We start from the raw sequence: 18,577 nt of genomic DNA, 5'->3' as shown, positions 1-18,577 counted from the left end.
CCCAAATGAATGAGGACATACACTGTTTGTCCTTCTCCGATTGACTTATTTCACTCAGCATAATACCCTCCAGTTCCATCCACGTTGAAGCAAATGGTGGGTATTTGTCGTTTCTAATTGCTGAGTAATATTCCATTGTATACATAAACCACATCTTCTTTATCCATTCATCTTTCGATGGACACCGAGGCTCCTTCCACAGTTTGGCTATTGTGGCCATTGCTGATAGAAACATCGGGGTGCAGGTGTCCCGACATTTCATTGCATCTGAATCTTTGGGGTAAATCCCCAACAGTGCAATTGCTGGGTCGTAGGGCAGGTCTATTTTTAACTCTTTGAGGAACCTCCACACAGTTTTCCAGAGTGGCTGCACCAGTTCACATTCCCACCAACAGTGTAAGAGGGTTCCCTTTTCTCCTCATCCTCTCCAACATTTGTTGTTTCCTGCCTTGTTAATTTTCCCCATTCTCACTGGTGTGAGGTGGTATCTCATTGTGGTTTTGATTTGTATTTCCCTGATGGCAAGTGATGCAGAGCATTTTCTCATGTGCTTGTTGGCCATGTCCATGTCTTCCTCTGTGAGATTTCTCTTCATGTCTTTTGCCCATTTCATGATTGGATTGTTTGTTTCTTTGGTGTTGAGTTTAATAAGTTCTTTATAGATTTTGGAAACTAGCCCTTTATCTGATATGTCATTTGCAAATATCTTCTCCCATTCTGTAGGTTGTCTTTTAGTTTTGTTGACTGTATCCTTTGCTGTGCAAAAGCTTCTTATCTTGATGAAGTCCCAATAGTTCATTTTTGCTTTTGTTTCTTTTGCATTCGTGGATGTATCTTGCAAGAAGTTACTGTGGCCGAGTTCAAAAAGGGTGTTGCCTGTGTTCTCCTCTAGGACTTTGATGGACTCTTGTCTCACATTTAGATCTTTCATCCATTTTGAGTTTATCTTTGTGTATGGTGAAAGAGAGTGGTCCAGTTTCATTCTTCTGCATGTGGATGTCCAATTTTCCCAGTTGCTCATGTTGTTAACCACTATTGGAGGCTACCATAGTTTTAAACTCTAGGTCCATTGCACATTTTATAATACCAAGTTGCCTTGCTTCACCAAGATGTCTGGCACTTTCAGTTCAATTATTTTACCACCCACAGTCCAATTCTGATCTCAACACAGATCCCTTTGAAACCAGGCCTTTACTCAATAGGCTGTAGATTCAACCCTTAGTTACCAAAGATGGATGCATTTTCTAGTCACCTGAGTCTGAGGTAGTGTTTGTGCCCTTGAATTCCATAGTCTGGACCTCTTCAACTAGACTATCTTTTAGACTCTCCTTGTCTAAACTAATTTCTAGTCTTTCATAGTTCTAACTTCTCATCCATAATTTATATTTTGTCACTCTTGTCTCGGCCAAACAGAAATAAACCCAGAATTAACAAGTAATGGGGAAAACACTTAGTCATCCCAATCTTTTTTCAATGATAGTCACAAGCCCTAGGAAATCGGTGTTGTTGTCATTGTTGTTTTGGTGAATCTTGAATTAATCTTTTATTATCCAGTCTGGAATCTACCTGCCTTTATTATCTCAAACATGACTGGCTACTTTCTTTCCTTACACTTGTCTTCTGTCTCCCTCAAACTTTGAGTTTCTTCTCCTAGATGATTGTGCCAACTGACATTTTAACCACTTTTCTTGTCATTCTTGTTTTTCCCTTTTTAGAGACATCTTCAGAAGTCTGACTTTGTAGCCCTCAATTCCTCTTCCTTTCCTGTTGGAAATCCTACTTTCTTTTCTCCTTTCTCTTTCACGGAAGATCTAATATCAAAGAGCCAGAACTAGATGAAGATTACTCCTATCCCTACTTTGGAGTCTCAGTCTGTCTCCATGAACTCAGGCTCCGAACTTTGGGATCTATCTGCTTTACTTTACTCTCAAACAGGGAGGTTTGTATTAAGTTGCTGGACTCCATGTACATCTTTGGGGCTGGTGGGCTTAGAGAGACTAGTCTGCTACACCCAGATAAGTTGCTGGAAAAACCTGTTAGACCTTTGTAAATTAAAAAATAAGCAGTAAAAACTAGGATTAAATTTGATAAGAAATGTAAGATTCAATAAGAAAATAGTAGAACTTTATGAAGAGTTTTAAAATAATATTTTTGATAAATGGAGAGGCTATGCTGATCTGTTGGGTATGATTAGAGGGGCAAATGGCATGGGGGAGACTGATTTCACTTATCATTGCCTAAACTGATTGAGTATGAACATAGTAGATTAGCCTACTCAGGGATTGAATAAACTTAACACTGGTAGAAATACCAACGCTGCCCTGATACTCTGCCCTAATCAGACAGCTACTGGGACCCTAAAAAAGACCCTGCACAAATAGCAAGGGCCAACTAGCAGTTCTAAATCCTAGATGTGACTAAATTATCTGAGCCATACATCTTCCACTTCTTTGGGTAACCTAAGCCACAATGGTTAGCTGAAGCTCTTGTATCACAAGGTTGTAAATAAGCCAGTAACTAGTCAAAACAATGCACAACAAAAGATTCTATCAGTTCCTTTTCAACTCTGCCCATCTTTATTCATGTAATCCTAGTAATCACTAGAATGAAACCTTAAGAAAGAAATGCACTAGTTCAGTAGAACATACTACAAGATGCATAGCTGGATGGGAAACCTAGCCCAAGGAAGACTCATATGTATTGCTACATATAACTACACAGACATGATCATAATGCACAAAAGAATGGCTTCCCAGGGACACTTGGGTGGCTCAACAGTTGAGTGCCTGCCTTTGTCAGGGCGCAATCCTGAAGTCCCGGGATCAAGTTCCTCATCAGGCTTTCTGCATGGAGCCTGCTTCTCCCTCTGCCTATGTCTCTGCCTCTCTCTTGTGTGGCTCTCATGAATAAATTAATAAGATCTTTAAGAAAAAAAAAAAAAAGAATGGCTACCCAGAGGTACGCCAACAACTGTCTATCTTCCTCACAAGGATTTATAATATGTCACTAAGTGGGGAACTAGCAGTGCAAAAATGTCAGCTCCTTCCTACTTAATCTGTATAATCTCTCAAATCCTGGGGTAAAAGTAACTGGACATCCCCATTTCCCTTTTCCTATAATTTGTGCAAATCCCTAAATTTCCTCATAATTCTCTATTTTTGTATTGCCCAATGTGCAGACTTTGGTCACATAGGTATTTTCTGTAAGAAATTTACTCATGTTATGACATCATGATGTTTAGTAAATTTTGCTGATGGCCAGAAGAACAGAGGAGATTGCATGACAAACCATAAAAGTCCCTGCCTTATCATTGCCGTATCATCTCCTCAGCAATTTTTCAAAAGTCTGTGATCCAAACAATAGGTGTTGGTGAGGACGTGGAGAAAAAGGAATTCTTGTACACTGTTAGGAGGAATGCAGACTGGTCCAGTCACTCTAGAAAACATTATGAAGATTCCTTAAAGTTAAAAACAGAACTACCCTGGAGCACCTTAGTGGCTCAGTAGGTTAAGCGTCCAACTCTTGATCTCAGCTCAGGTGTCAATCTCAGGGTTGTGAGTTCAAGCCCTGCATTAAACAGGGCTCATTCAAAAACAATAGAACTATTCTATGATCCAGCAATTGCACTACTGGATATTAACCCAAAGAATACAAAACACAAATCTAAAGGGATACATGCACCCCTTTGTTTATAGTAGCATTATTTACAATAGCCAAGGTATGGAAGCAGCCCAAGAGTCCACTGATGGATGAATAGATAAAGAAGATGTGGTATACATATACAATGGAATGTTATTCAGCCATAAAAAGCAATGAAATCTTTGCCATTTGCAGTGACATGGATGGAGGCCAGATGTGCTAAGCAAAATAAATCAGAGATAAACAAATACCATATGATTTCACTCGTATGGAATTTAAGAAACAAATAAGCAAGGGGAAAAAGAGATAAAAGAAACCAAGCAACAGACTCTTAACTATAGAGAACAAACTGATGGTTACAAGAGAGATGGTAGGTAGGGGATGGGTAAAATCGGTGATGAGCATTAGCGGAATATATGGAATTGTTTAATCACTATATTGTATACCTGAAACTGATACAGCACTAAGTGTTAACTAACAGGAATTCAAATAAAATGCGATGTAGTTTCCCAGAGCTGACTATTTATCTCATGGGACATAGTTCTGCCTCATCTAATAACCTACTTTCACTCATCCCCAGAATTCTAGTGAATACAATTTTCTGTCTTTCTCTCTCATCAAAACCCCAATCTCAACGGAACTGGACAGAATTATTCTGAAGTTGATCTAGAAGAGAAAATAAACAAAAGAGCCAAGAAGTCTTTAAACAAGACTTGCTATCCTGTATTAAAAGTTACATGATTTAGGGCAGCCCACTTGGCTCAGATGTTTAGCACCACCTCGGCCCCAGGGCATGATCCTGGAGACCCAGGATGGAGTCTCACATCGGGCTCCCTGCATGGAGCTTGCTTCTCCCTCTTCCTGTGTCTCTGCCTCTCTTTCTCCGTGTCTCTCATGAATAAATACATAAAATCTTTTTTAAAAAAAAGTTACATGATTTAGGGGCACCTGGGTGGCTAGTTGGTTAAGCATCTGACTCTTGATATCAGCTCAGGTCATGATCTCGGGGTCATGAGATTAAACCCCACATTGGGCTCCATTCTGGGTGTAGAGCCTGCTTAGGGTTCTTCCTCCCCTTTCCTGTCCTCCCTTTCTCTCTTAAAAAAATGGAGAGGAGTTAAGATAACTGAGGAGTAAGGGGACTCTAAATTTGTCTCGTCCCTTGAATACAGCTAGTTACCAAATCATTCTGAACACCTGAAAACCAATCACAGATCTAGAAAAGAAATGCTGTAAGTCTATAAGCAGAAAAGTGGCCACCTTTTAGAAGGTAGGAAGTGTGGAGACTTGAATCAGGGGTGATATAGCTGAGGATATGGTGGAGAGAATGGAGCCTGCTTACAGAGGCTACTACGAAGTATTACAAGTAGTGGAGTGCAAAATTGGGAATTTTACAAGTCTCCTACAGTGAGGGATGTTCCTCCAGGGACAGGTAGGAGGGTCTCACTACCTTTGCCTTATGCTAGATCCTTCCCAGGAAAGTGGCTGCATGATTATGCAGCAGTTCCCAGTTTATGACAACATAGAGCAGAAAGCTGGCACCTAGACTTACTGTTTTCATATGGCTTCCCCACTCCTATGTCTGGACAATCTGTTCCACTAGGTACCCCCCAACTTCTTGTGATCTGGGGATCCTGAGACCATGCTGTCACACCTGAGATTCTACCCCACTTCACTTTCCTTCCTGGGAAGGATCCAGCATAAGGCAGAGGGTAGTGAGATCCTCCTTCCTCCCCCCAGAGGAACAGCACAAGTCTGCACCAAAGGAACCCATGAAATTTGGAGTTTTGAAATTCAGTCGTGTGCCTGAGATCAAAACATTAAGTCACAGTCAGGTGAACACAGAGTTCTGATGGAAACCAGGGAGACAAGAGTGATTAATTGCTTTTCTGTGAGGGCTCACTGAAGAATGGAGGGTGCGAACTTCCAGCTCAGGGCTAGAAAGTGGGGCACTTCCATGTTCACCCTGCCCATTGGTGCTGAGAGGAGCAAAAGAGCAAAACAGGCTACATAGTGGAATCCAGAGCTGCTTACACTAAGCCTAGCCTCTGTGCAAGAGAGACACATTCCTAATAAGGCAATTCCACCTGAGGATAAGGTGAATAAGGGCAACAGGCTCCTCCATGAGAAGATCAGCACAAACAACTAGATAGTACCAAGTTTACTCATCACAGAGGGCTGCAAAACCTCAGCTTTTGGATAAAATAGTATATGGCATCCTTTGTATTTTTATTCTTTAGTCTTGCAGCATTATTTTTCAGTTATTTTCCTATTTATCCCGTTCTTTTAAAATTATTTTTAAATTTTATTTTATATATACATTATATTTATTTTTTGTTTTCTTTAATTGTATTTTATTTTTATATATATGTAAGTTTTACTTTCTTATTTTGGGATCTAGTTTCTTTTAACGAGCAGACCAAAACACACTCAGGGTCTAGTATTTTTGTTTGTTTTTTGTTTTGTTTTCTGTTGTTATTGTTGTTTTTTATCTTTCTACTTTTCTGGACAAAATGATGAGATGGAGAAATTCACTTCAAAAGAAAGAACAGAAGGTAGTACTCACTGCCAGTGATTTAATCAATATGGATATAAGTAAGATATTTGAACATCTAGAGGGTTTTTTTCTTTTAAGATTTTATTTATTTATTCATGAGAGACAGAGAGAGGCTGAGACATAGGCAGAGGGAGAAGCAGGCTCCCTGTGAGGACCCTGATGCTGGACTCAATCCCAGGACCCCGGGATCATGTCCTGAGCCAAAGGCAGACACTCAACTACTAAGCCACACAGGTACCCCTGAACTAGAGTTTAAAACAATGATTATAAAGACACTAGCTGGGCTTGAAAACATAGAAGACACTAGAGAATCCCTTACTGTAGAAATAAAAGAACTAAAATTTAGTCAGGTCAAAATTAAAAATGCTATTACTGAGATGCAGTCCCAAGTGGAGGCCATAAAAATGAGGATGAACGAATTAGAAGAGTGAATCAGTGATACAGAATATAGAAAATAAGGAAACTGAAGAGAGAAAGAAAACTATTAGATCATGAAGGGAGACTTATAAATAATGTCCATAAACAACAGAGTTGTGAGTTCAAGTCCTGCATTGGGCTCTGCGCTGGGTGTGGAACTTACTTAAAAAAAAAAAATAGAACTATTTTGTGACCCAGCAAATAATGTCTATCCATACTATAGAGGTCCCAGAAGATGAGAAGTGGGAAAAACAGGCAAAAGATTCATTATTAGAACTTCTCTAATCTGAGGAAGGAAACAGGCATTCAAGTCCAGGAGGCACAGAGAACCCTCTCAAAATCAACAAAAATAGGTCTAAACCTCAACATTTTGTAGTGCTGATTGCAAATTTCAAAGATGAAGAGAAAATCCTGAAAGTAGCTCAGGACAAGAAGTCCTTAACCTACAAGGGTAGACACATAAGGCTGGCAACAGACCTGTCTTACAGAGACCTGGCAGGCCAGAAATGACTGGCACGATATATTCAAATTGCTGAATGGGAAAAATACGCAGCCAAGAATATGCAGCCAGCAAGGCTGTCATTCACAATGGAAGATGTGAAAAAGAGTTTCTAGGACAAACAAAAATTAGAGGAATTTGTGAACACTAAACCAACCCTGCAAGAAATATTAAAAAGGATCCTTTAAGTGAAGAGAGAGCCTAAAAGTAAAAGACACCAGAAAGGAACAGACAGAATCTACAGGAACAGTGACTTTACAGGAAATAAAATGGCACTAAATTCATATCTTTCAATAATTACTCTGAGTTTAATGAACTAAATGCTCCAATTAAAAGACATAGGGTATCAGAATGGGTCAAAACAAAACAAAACAAAACAAAAAACAACAACAAAAAAAGACCCATCAATATGCTGCCTACAAGAGACTCATTTTAGGCCCAAAGACACTTCCAGATTGAAAGTGAGGGGGTGGAGAACCATTTATCATGCTAATGAGTGTCAAAAGAAAGCTGGAGTTGCCAACCTTATAGGAGACAAATTAGATTTTAAACCAAAGACTGTAACAAGAGATGAAGAAGAACACTATATTATAGTTGAAGGGTCTATCCAACAAGAAGATCTAACAATTGCAAATATTTATGCCTCTAACTTGAGAGCAGCCAAATATATAAACCAATTAATAATAAAATTAAAGAAACTCATTGATAATAATATAATAATAGTAGGGCACTTTAACACCCCATGCACGGCAATAGATCATCTAAGCAGAAGATCAACAAGGAAACAAGGGCTTTGAATGACACACTGGACCCAAAGGACTTAACAGATATATTCAAAGCATTTCATCCTAAAGCAGCAGAATGCACATCCTTCTCAAGTGCACATAGAACATTCTCCAGAATAGACCACATAGTGGGTCACAAATCAGGTCTCAACCAGTACAAAAAGACAGATCACTCTTTGCATAATCTTCAGATCACAATGCTATAAAACTTGAAGCAATTGCAAGAAAAAAATTTAGAAGGATCACAAATACAAGGAGGGTAAAGAGCAACCTACTAAAGAATGAATGGGTTAACTAGGAAATTAAAGAAGAATTTTAAAAATACATGGAAGCAAATGAAAATGAAAACACAACTGTTCGAAAGCTTTGGGATGCAGCAAAAGCAGTTCTAAGAGGGAAGTATATAGCAATACAGGCCTTCCACAAGAAACAAGAAAAGTCTCAAATACACAACCTAATCTTATACCCTAAAGGAGCTAAAAAAAAATAACAGCAAATAAAGCCTACATCCAGCAGAAGAGGATTAATAAAGATTAGAGCAGAAATCAATGATATAGAAATAAAAAGAATAGTAGAACATATCAATGAAACTAGGAGTTGGTTCTTTGAAAGAATTAATAAGATTGATAAACCCCTAGCCTGACTTATCAAAAAGAAAAGAGAAAGGACCAAATAAATAAAATCATGAATGAAAGAAGAGACATCACAACCAACATAGAAGATATAAATTAGAAGTGAATATTATGAGCAATTATATGCCAACAAATTAGGCAGTTTAGAAGAAATGGATAAATTCTTAGCAACTTATAAACTACCAAAAAAAATAATGAAACAGGAAGAAATAGAAAAGCCGAACAGACCCATAAACCAGCAAAGAAATTTAATCAGTAATCAAAAATCTCCCAACAAACAAGAGTCCAGGGCCAGATGGATTCCTAAGAGAATTCTACCAAACATTTAAAGAAGAATGAATACCTATTCTTCTGAAACTGTTCCAAAAAAGAGAAATGGAAGGAAAACTTCCAAACTCATTCTATGAGGCCAGCATTATCTTGACTACAAAACCAGACAAAGACCCCACTAAAAAAGTGACCAATATCCCTGATAAACATGGATGTAAAAATTCTTACCAAGATACTAGCTAATAGGATCCAACAGTACATTAAAAGGATTATTCACCATGACCAAGCAAGGTTTATTCCTGGGCTGCGGGAGTGATTCAACATTCACAAATCAATTAATGTGATACACCACATTAATAAAAGAAAGGATAAGAGCCATATGATCTTCTCAACAGATACAGAAAAGGCTTTTGACAAAATATAGCATCCTTTCTTGATAAAAGCTCTCCATTGTGTAGGAATAGAGGAAACATACATTACTATCATAAAAGCTGTATATGAATATTTACACCAAAGATACAGATGTAGTGAAACAACAGGACACATGCACCCCGGTATTCATAGCAGCAATGTCCACAATAGCAAAACTGTAGAAGGAGCCACAATATTCATCAATAGATGAATGGATAAAGAAGATGTGGTACATATATACAATGGAACATTACTGAGTCAGGAGAAGGGTTGAATACTTAACATTTACATTGACATGGATGGAACTGGAGGGTTTTATGCTGAGTGAAATAAGTCAATCAGAGAAAGACAATTACAAATGTCACTCATGTGGAATATAAGAAATAGTGAAAGGAAAAAAAAAAAGAAATAGTGAAAGGGACCATAGGGGAAGAGGGGAAATTGAGAGGGGGATAAATTAAAGAGGAAGACAAACCATGACAGACTCCTAACTCTGGGAAACAAAGGGTTGCAGAAGGGAAGGTGGGTTCAGGGATAGGGTAATGGGTGTTAAGGAGGACACATGATGAGATGAGCACTGGGTATTATACTATATGTTGGCAAATTGATTTTAAATAAACTATATATTTAAAAAAATAAAAAATAAAGTGCATAAGAAAAAGAGAAAAAAGCCATATATGAAAGACCCACAGCAAATATCCTCAATGGGAAGAAACTGAGAGCTTTCCCCCTAAGGTCAGGAACATGGCAGGGATGTCCACTCTCCATACTGTTGTTCAACATAGGTAACAAAAAGAAATAAAAAGCATCCAAATCAGCAAAGAAGTTAAACTTTCACTCTTCACAGACAACATGATACTCTAGCAAACCAAAATGTGCCACCACAAAATTGCTAGAATTGATACAGGAATTTAACAAAAACACAGGATAAAAAGCAATGCAGAGAAGTCAATTGCATTTCTATACACTAACAGAAATGCAGTTACATTTACATTACACTAACAGTAATGTAAATACTGTTTATATTACATTAACAGTAATGAGACAGAAAAAAGAGAAATCAAGTTATCAGTCCCATTTATGATTGTACCCCAAACCATAAGATACTGAGGAATAAACCTAACCAAAGAGGTAAAGTATCTATCTGTCCTATGAAAACCGTAGAACATTTATGAAAGAAATTTGAGGAAAAACTCATGGATTGGAAGAATCAACTATTGTTACCTATCGTGAAAATGTCTATGCTACCCAAGCAATCTACACATACAATGCAATCCCTATCAAAATACCATCAGCATTTTTCATAGAACTGTAACAATTCTTAAATTTGTATGGAACCAGAAAAAAGCCCAAATAGCCAAAAGAATGTTGAAGAAATAAAACCAAAGCTGGAGGCATCACAATTACAGATTTCAAACTCTATTACAAAGCTGTAATCATCAAGACAATATGGTAGTGGCACAAAAACAGACACATAGATCAATGGAACAGACTAGAGAACCTGGAAATGGACCCTCAACGTTATGGTCAACTAATCTTCAACAAAGCAGAAAAGAATATCCAATGGAAAAAACACAGTCTCTTCAACAAATTGTGTTGGGAAAATTAGATAGCCACATGCAGAAGAATGAAACTGGACCATTTTCTTACATACATCAAAATAAACTCAAAAGGAATGAAAAACCTAAGTGTGAGACAGGAATTCATCAAAATCATAGAGGAGAACATAAGCACCAATCTCTTTGACCTCGGCCACAGTGACTTCTTGCTAGACACATCTCCAAAAGCGAGGGAAACAAAAACAAAAATTAACTATTGGAACTTCATCAGGATAAAAGGCTTTTGCACAGCAAAGATAACAGTTGACAAAACTAAAAGGCAACCTATAGGATGGGAGAAGGTATTTGCAAATGACTTGTCAGTAAAGGGCTGGTATCCAAATTCTATAAAGAACTTATCAAACTCAACACACCAAAAAATCCAGTCAAGAAATGGGCAGAAGGGGATCCCTGGGTGGCGCAGCGGTTCGGCGCCTGCCTTTGGCCCAGGGCGCGATCCTGGAGACCCGGGATCGAATCCCACGTCGGGCTCCCGGTGCATGGAGCCTGCTTCTCCCTCTGCCTGTGTCTCTGCCTCTCTCTCTCTTTCTCTCTGTGTGACTATCATAAATAAATAATAAAAAATTAAAAAAAAAAAAAGAAATGGGCAGAAGACCTGAACAAACATTTCTCCAAAGAAGACATACAAATGGCCAATGGACACATGAAAAAATGCTCCACATCACTCAGCATTAGGGAAATACAAATCAAAACCACAACAAGATACCACTTCACACTGATCAGAATGGCTTAAATGAAGAAACAACAGATGTTGACGAAGATGCAGAGAAAGAGGAACCCTCTTACACTGTTGGTAGGAATGCAAACTAGTTCAACCACTCTGGAAACAGTATGGAAGTTCCTCAAAAAGTTAAAAATAGAACTACCATATGACCCAGAATTGCACTACTAGGTATTTATCCAAAGGATACAAATATAGTGATCTGAAGGGACACATGTACCTCAATGTTTATAGCAGCAATGTCCACAATAGCCAAACTATGGCAAGAGTCTAAATGTCCATCAAGAGATGAATGGATAAAAAAGATGTGGATAAAGAAGACACACACACACACACACACACACACACACACACTGAACTATTACTCAGCCATTAAAAAAGAATGAAATCTTCCCATTTGAATGACATAGATGGAACTGCAGGATATTATACTAAGTGAAATAAGTCAGATAAAGACAAATACTATATGATTTCACTCATGTGTAATTTAGGAAACAAACAGATGAATGTAAGGGAAGGGAAAGAGAAGTAAGATGAAACAGAGACAAACCATAAGACACTCTTAACTATAGGAAACAAACTGAGGGTTGCTGAAGGGGAGGTGGTAGTGGGGATGGGGTAATTAAGTGATGGATATTAAGGAGGGCACTTGATGTAATGAGCACCGGGTGTTACATGCAACTGATGAATCATTAAATTCTACCCCGGAAACTAATTTTTAAAAAGTTACATAATTTTTTTTTTATTTATTTATTTATGATAGTCACAGAGAGAGAGAGAGAGGGAGGCAGAGACACAGGCAGAGGGAGAAGCAGGCTCCATGCACCGGGAGCCCGACGTGGGAATCGATCCCGGGTCTCCAGGATCGCGCCCTGGGCCAAAGGCAAGCGCCAAACCACTGCGCCACCCAGGGATCCCAAAAAGTTACATAATTTAAAAGATGGGTAGAACAATGGAACAAATAGAAAATCTAATATCATATTCAATACATTATAATGTAGTACATTATAAAAATTACATTAAAAAAACAAAAAAAATTAAAAAAATAAAAATGACATTTAAAACCAGAGTAAGAGAAAATATTTGCAAATCATATATGTGATAAGTGACTTCTATGCAGAATATGTAAAGAACTCTTATAACTCAGTGATAGAAAGATAATTAACCCAGTTTAAGAAAAGGCAAAGAATCTGAAGAGACATATCTCCAAAAAAAGAAAACTATATAAATATATAAAATAGGGGATCTGTGGGTGGCTCAGTGGTTTAGCGCCTGCCTTCGGCCCAGGGCATGATCCTGGAGTCCCAGGATTAAGCCCCACCAGGGGCTCCCTGCATGGAGCCTGCTTCTCCCTCTGCCTGCATCTCTGCCTCTCTCTCTCTCTCTCTCTCTCTCTTTCTCTCATGAATGAATAAATTAAAATCTTTTTAAAATAAATAAATATATAAGTATTCAATAAGCACATGAAAATATACTCAACATTATCATTAGTCACTAGAGAACATGAAAATCAGGACCACAATGAGATATTACTTCATGTCCACTCAGATGGTTAAAATAAAACACATAGGTGTTATGAACTGTTACAAATAGTGAGCCCATAATTGTGTTTTGAAAAACCTTAAAATATATTCTAATATATTCTATCACTAGATCTTTTTGTTCTGAATGAACAAAGCATTTTGATGTGATGGTTTTGTCATGTGTTATAGTTATCACGCTCACTCCTACAAAACCGCAGGTCCCTTGAAATCAGGGGCTGTGTCTTACTCATCTTTTTATCCCCCCATAGCATCAAACACGCTGGCCTCTATGCAATAAATGCCTAATAATGATATATTGATTTAAATTTCATTAAGCAAGACTTAGGAAAAGCTGCCTTGGAAAGAACCTCAGATACCTTAAAATAAGGTGCTGGAATTGACTAATTGAAGAGGTCTTGGGTTTCTATGTTTAGCAGTAACATTGGTACAGCCATCCTGTGTTCTGTGGAAACATAATCTAGATTACTAGAGACATTCATGGTACAAAACCTGTCAAAAGCTTCTTGTCCTGCAGCCAGCATCCCAGGTTGATCTATAGAGGGTTATAGAACCTCTCATCATTTCTCTCTTCTTTTTCAGAACAAGTGAGATATCTGCAAGCCAACAGCAGAGAACTCAACATTGTGTTTGGATATCCTGTGAGTATCAGGCCTCTAGTTACTTCGGAAGGAGGCTGATATTCTCCTCTAATATTCCCTTCTCTGACTGGGACAAGAATTCATTGTATATGTAGATCCTAAAACATAGATTCTACTTTTTTCAAGCTCCTATACAATGGGGGCTGGTATAGTGAGGGATCAGAAACCAAAATTGATTCTAGTGACCTAGGCTCATGAGAGAATATATCTCAGATTTGGAGTTTCATATATAACTTCTAGAAAAGAGATACTGTGACTTTTTCTTGAACAAATGAAATAATAATTCAACAATATTTTTCCACTTCAACATCTATGGCAATACATACAGATCTAACAGTGGCATAGTTTTCCACTATTTTCAACATACCTTAGTTTATTTTACCAGTATCCTATTGATGAACATTTAAAATGTTTCCATTCAGGGGCACTTGGGTGGCTTGGTCAGTTAAGTGTCCAACTTTTGGTTTTGGCTCAGGTCATGATCTTCAGGTTGTGAGATTGATCCTCACATCAGGGCGGAGTCTGCTTGAGATTTTCTCTCTCCTTCTTCCTCTGCCCCTCCCCTGGCTCATGCACACACTCTTTCTCTCTAAAACAAATAAATCTTTTTTTTTTTTTTAAATTTTTATTTATTTATGATAGTCACAGAGAGAGAGAGAGAGAGAGAGGCAGAGATACAGGCAGAGGGAGAAGCAGGCTCTATGCACCGGGAGCCCAATGTGGGATTCGATCCCGGGTCTCCAGGATCGCGACCTGGGCCAAAGGCAGGCGCCAAACCGCTGCGCCACCCAGGGATCCCAAAAACAAATAAATCTTAATAAAATAAAATGCTTCCCTTCATATCTAGGCACCCCCTCAAAAAAAAATAATAATCTCCTTGTTTTTTCTATGATAAATGTTTCTGAATGAACTCCACTATACATATATTTTGGCATATTTGTGTGAATATATCCTTTTTTTTTTTAAGATAAGTTTATGTTTAAGAAAGAATGTAAGAGTGGGAAAAGGGGGTGGGGTGAGGGAGGGGAAACAGACTCCCTGCTGAGCAGGGAGCCCATTATAGGGTTCCATCTCAGGACCCCAAGATATTTTGTTATCTGTTTTTCCTTAATTTCAAGTCAGTTCAATAATCTCTCCATGTTAATTAACCTTTTGTATTTCTTCTTATGGAAACTATCTCTTTGTCCATTTTCTATTGGGCATTTTCAGATTGTTTATTTTTCACTTTTTTATTAATAACTCAAGAAAGATAGATATTTAAAATTCATACTCCAGCACCCATCCTTGCCCATATCTGCTCTCTGTAGGGAATTACTTTTGTTACTTTCTTGTATATTCACCAGTGTTTCTTTGTGCAGATAAATCCACTTTCCTACACTATTCTGAACCTTAAAAATATCTCCTGAAGATATTTTCATAATAGATGTCTTTCCTTCTTTTCTTTCTTTACCTGCATAGGATTTCCTATGTAGAATATAGCATAGTTTATGTAACCAGTTTCTTAAAATTGACTTTTGGGTTGTTTCCAGTTGTTTACAGTTATAAGCAATGTTTTTATATGCATTATTTTGTGCATGTGCAGCTCTATCTATCTATCTATAGCTATAGGTATATAAATACATACATAACTATACATATTTGTAGTCTCTGTAAGACATTAGTTTATGATTTCTGAGTTAGGTTCTGTATAGTAACAGTGTTCAGGGTATGGCCATGGGAACAGATTTTCTCCCCCCTCCTTTTTCAAAAGATTTTATTTATTTATTTATTTATTTATTTATTTATTTGGCAGAGAGAGCTCACGTATAAGTAGAATGGCAAGCAGAAGGAGAGGGAGAAGCAGACAAAAGGAGAGGAAGAAGCAGACAGAGGGAGAGGGAAAAGCAGAGTGAGTGGGAGAAGCAGGCAGAGAGAGAAGGAGAACTAGAGGGAGAGAGAGAAGCAGGCAGAGACAGAGGGAGAAGCAGACAGAGGGAGAGGGAGAAGCAGGTTCCCCGCAGAGCAGAGAGCCTTGATGCAGGGCTCAGTCTCAGGACTCTACAGGGATGATGACCTGAGCCGAAGGCCACCCAGGTACTCCCTCTTTCCCTCTTTCTATCTTCTAGACATGTGTGAGAGGCACTATAGGGCAATAAAACTAGGTTTTGACAATCAGACAGACCTTAATTTGAGCACAACTCTACTCCTTACTAACCTTGCATCTTTAGTCATGTTTTATTTAACTTCTCTATCCTTTGAGTTTCCTCATTTATGAAAAGAACCTAACTCAGCTTACATGGTGGTTGTAGGAGTTAGATATAGTTGTGAATAATGTTCTCTCTCTTTCTCCAGGAAACCATTGACCCTTGAAGAAAGGGTACAAGTTTGTTCATCTCTGTATCCATAGTTTGTATCACAATATATGGCACATAAATGACATTTGATAAATATATCCTGAATAAATAAGCAGATCTGACCTTTTCTTATGTATTTAACAACCATTTAATTTCCATGGCCCATTGCTAATTTTCCTCCTATTTCTCTACTTTTTTCCATTCCTACTTCTTTTCCTCTTCCCAACCCCTAACTTCTGATTCCCATTACGACTTTGACCTTATGTTCTTCACTATTCCCCCATTTAGCCAATGGTCAGGTTTTACTATCTAAATAAATAAACAAACAGCCCAAACCAAAATCCACCACCTCTATCATGCTTACATTTTATAGCTCTGCCAAAAAATAAACTAAACACTGAAGAAATTCATACTTAAGCAGAATGTTCTACATTCTTTGGATATTGTTTCTGGTTTGACATTAAAGAATAGAGCAGAGCACTCTGGTTGCCAAGTTAGTAAAGAAGTACTGATATTTCTATCTTGAGATAAAATCAGCAAGGCTTTTTTACCTTTGTTTGCTAAACAAATGCTACCAAGTGAGTAGAAATCTGAAATATGATAATTAGTTATGAAATCAAATGGAAAATCAGTAATGAAAGGCCAGGAGCTTCAGTCAGGCAAAAGATCAAAAATGGTCTTTGGTTCCAAGTATCAGAACCATCTGGGCTTAGAAGCTGACAAATTCAGAGTATCTTATGATCAAAGAAAACTATTTCTATGTTAGGATAACATTTTGTCAGGGTTAGAAGGGCCGATAGAGATCATTTAGCTAGAACTTCATTCAAGACAGACCTATGTGCTTCTCTGAGAGAAACCTTGTTTAATTTTGTTTCCAGCCTCTACTAATATAGCCCAGAATAGGGCTATGAGCAGAGCAAGCCTTGAGAAATCTATAGTGTTTGATTATTAACTAGAAAATCATAGAGAAGACACCAAGGAAATCTTAGTTGTAGCTTGGATCTCTAAATTCCTAATAACCTCTATGACCAGCTTCTCTTCCTTAGGGAAATAGACAGGTAAGTCTTGACTAAAAAGCCTATCTAGCTAGCCCTCTTAGGCAAGTTTTAGCCTTAAGACTGAATGGTTTTGGTTCTCCAGGAGAAGGTCTCTGATGTTTTCCCAAGGTAGTCCAGCAAGATTCTTAATACTTGAGCAGTATCTAAACTTTAGGACTGCATGTGGGGTTTTTCTGTTTTGGCCTTATAGATGGAGGAGGTAGGGGAGAAGCCCTGTCCTTAGGAAATTGTTTGGTCTTATTCTTTTGCTTTTCTTGAGCTCTTATATTTAAGCTCTGATGTCTTAAGTCAAATTATTGAAGACTCAAGGATAGAAAGTAAAATGATCCTGTCAACATCTTGAGATTAGGATTGAGGAGGTAGCAAGTTCCCATTTTCACTCAACAAAATCATAGCTCAGATGTAAACCAAAACTATTCAGACCTTCTCAGGACAATTAAAAGGCAAGTGACTTCCCAGTGATGATAGGGACCAGTGTAGGAACCCCCAGTGGCCTAAAGTTGAAAGAGTAATTTGCTTTTGGCATCTGACATCCTTCAGTATTGAAAGCAGTATGAAAATGCAGACCAAATTGAATTTGCCAGGCTTAGAAAAACTTCTTAGCTCTGGAAAAGAGCTAATAAAAATGACAGACTTGCCTACTATTTAGGACTGAGAAGGACTAATGGGTGAGAGGTAAGATAATACTGAAAGATCTCTGATTCTATGATAAGAAGGCATTTGGATAGCTATACAAGTGAACTTGGACCCAGGACAACACAGTCCTGACTCTGCAATTGACTATGTGGTCTTTGGCAAATAACCTCAGTGCCTCAGTTTCTTTATCCTTAAAAAGCAATCATATAGTCTTCTCTTTATAGGGTTTTTGTGAGGAATAAATAAACTGCTACATATAAAATGTTTTAGAACAATGCTTTGTGGGCAGCCCAGGTGGCTCAGTGGTTTGGCACCGCCTTCAGCCCTGGGCGTGATCCTGGAGACCCGGGATCGAGTCCCATGTTGGGCTCCCTGCATGGAGCCTGCTTCTCCCTCTGCCTGTGTCTCTGCCTCTGTCTCTCTCTGTGTGTCTCTCACAAATAAATAAATAAAATCTTAAAAAAAAAAAAAAAACAATGCTTTGCATGTAGTATTCAATAAATGTAAGTTTTTATTGTTGATTTTATTATCATTATTATTAATAGTATCAATAAACAAAGAACTCTGTGCCTCAAAAAAATCCCATATTTATCAGCCTTGCCTTCTTTGCATTCTTTAGGTCTCCAAGAAAAGTCCGGGACAAACACTTCTTCCCACCTTCACCCCATGGTGGAAGAACTGTGGCTTTTCCCTATTTCAAGGAGTGGGTTTTGGAGCTTTTTGTTAAGAGTGGGAGATGGGGTCTTTTGTTCTTCTAATTGTGCTTGGGTTTGTTGTTGTTTGTTTGTTTGTTTGTTTGTTTGTTTTTTTCACTCACA

At 38.1% G+C, this 18,577-nt stretch overlaps 1 protein-coding gene across 1 annotated transcript in view; it reads left to right on the top strand.

The window, feature by feature from the left end:
- Positions 1-18,577, top strand: part of LOC121494480 (phospholipid-transporting ATPase FetA-like) — a 124,700-nt gene that overhangs the window by 39,245 nt on the left and 66,878 nt on the right. Inside the window, exon 4 of the mRNA XM_041760969.1 lies at positions 13,674-13,732. Coding sequence (XP_041616903.1) covers positions 13,674-13,732 — 59 coding nt within the window. The remainder of the gene's footprint in view (positions 1-13,673; positions 13,733-18,577) is intronic.

The sequence above is a fragment of the Vulpes lagopus genome, chromosome 7 (assembly GCF_018345385.1).
Source record: "Vulpes lagopus strain Blue_001 chromosome 7, ASM1834538v1, whole genome shotgun sequence".
Classification (NCBI taxonomy): domain Eukaryota; kingdom Metazoa; phylum Chordata; class Mammalia; order Carnivora; family Canidae; genus Vulpes; species Vulpes lagopus.
The sequence above is the reverse complement of the archived record's forward strand: the minus strand, read 5'-3'. Positions and strand labels throughout refer to the sequence as shown.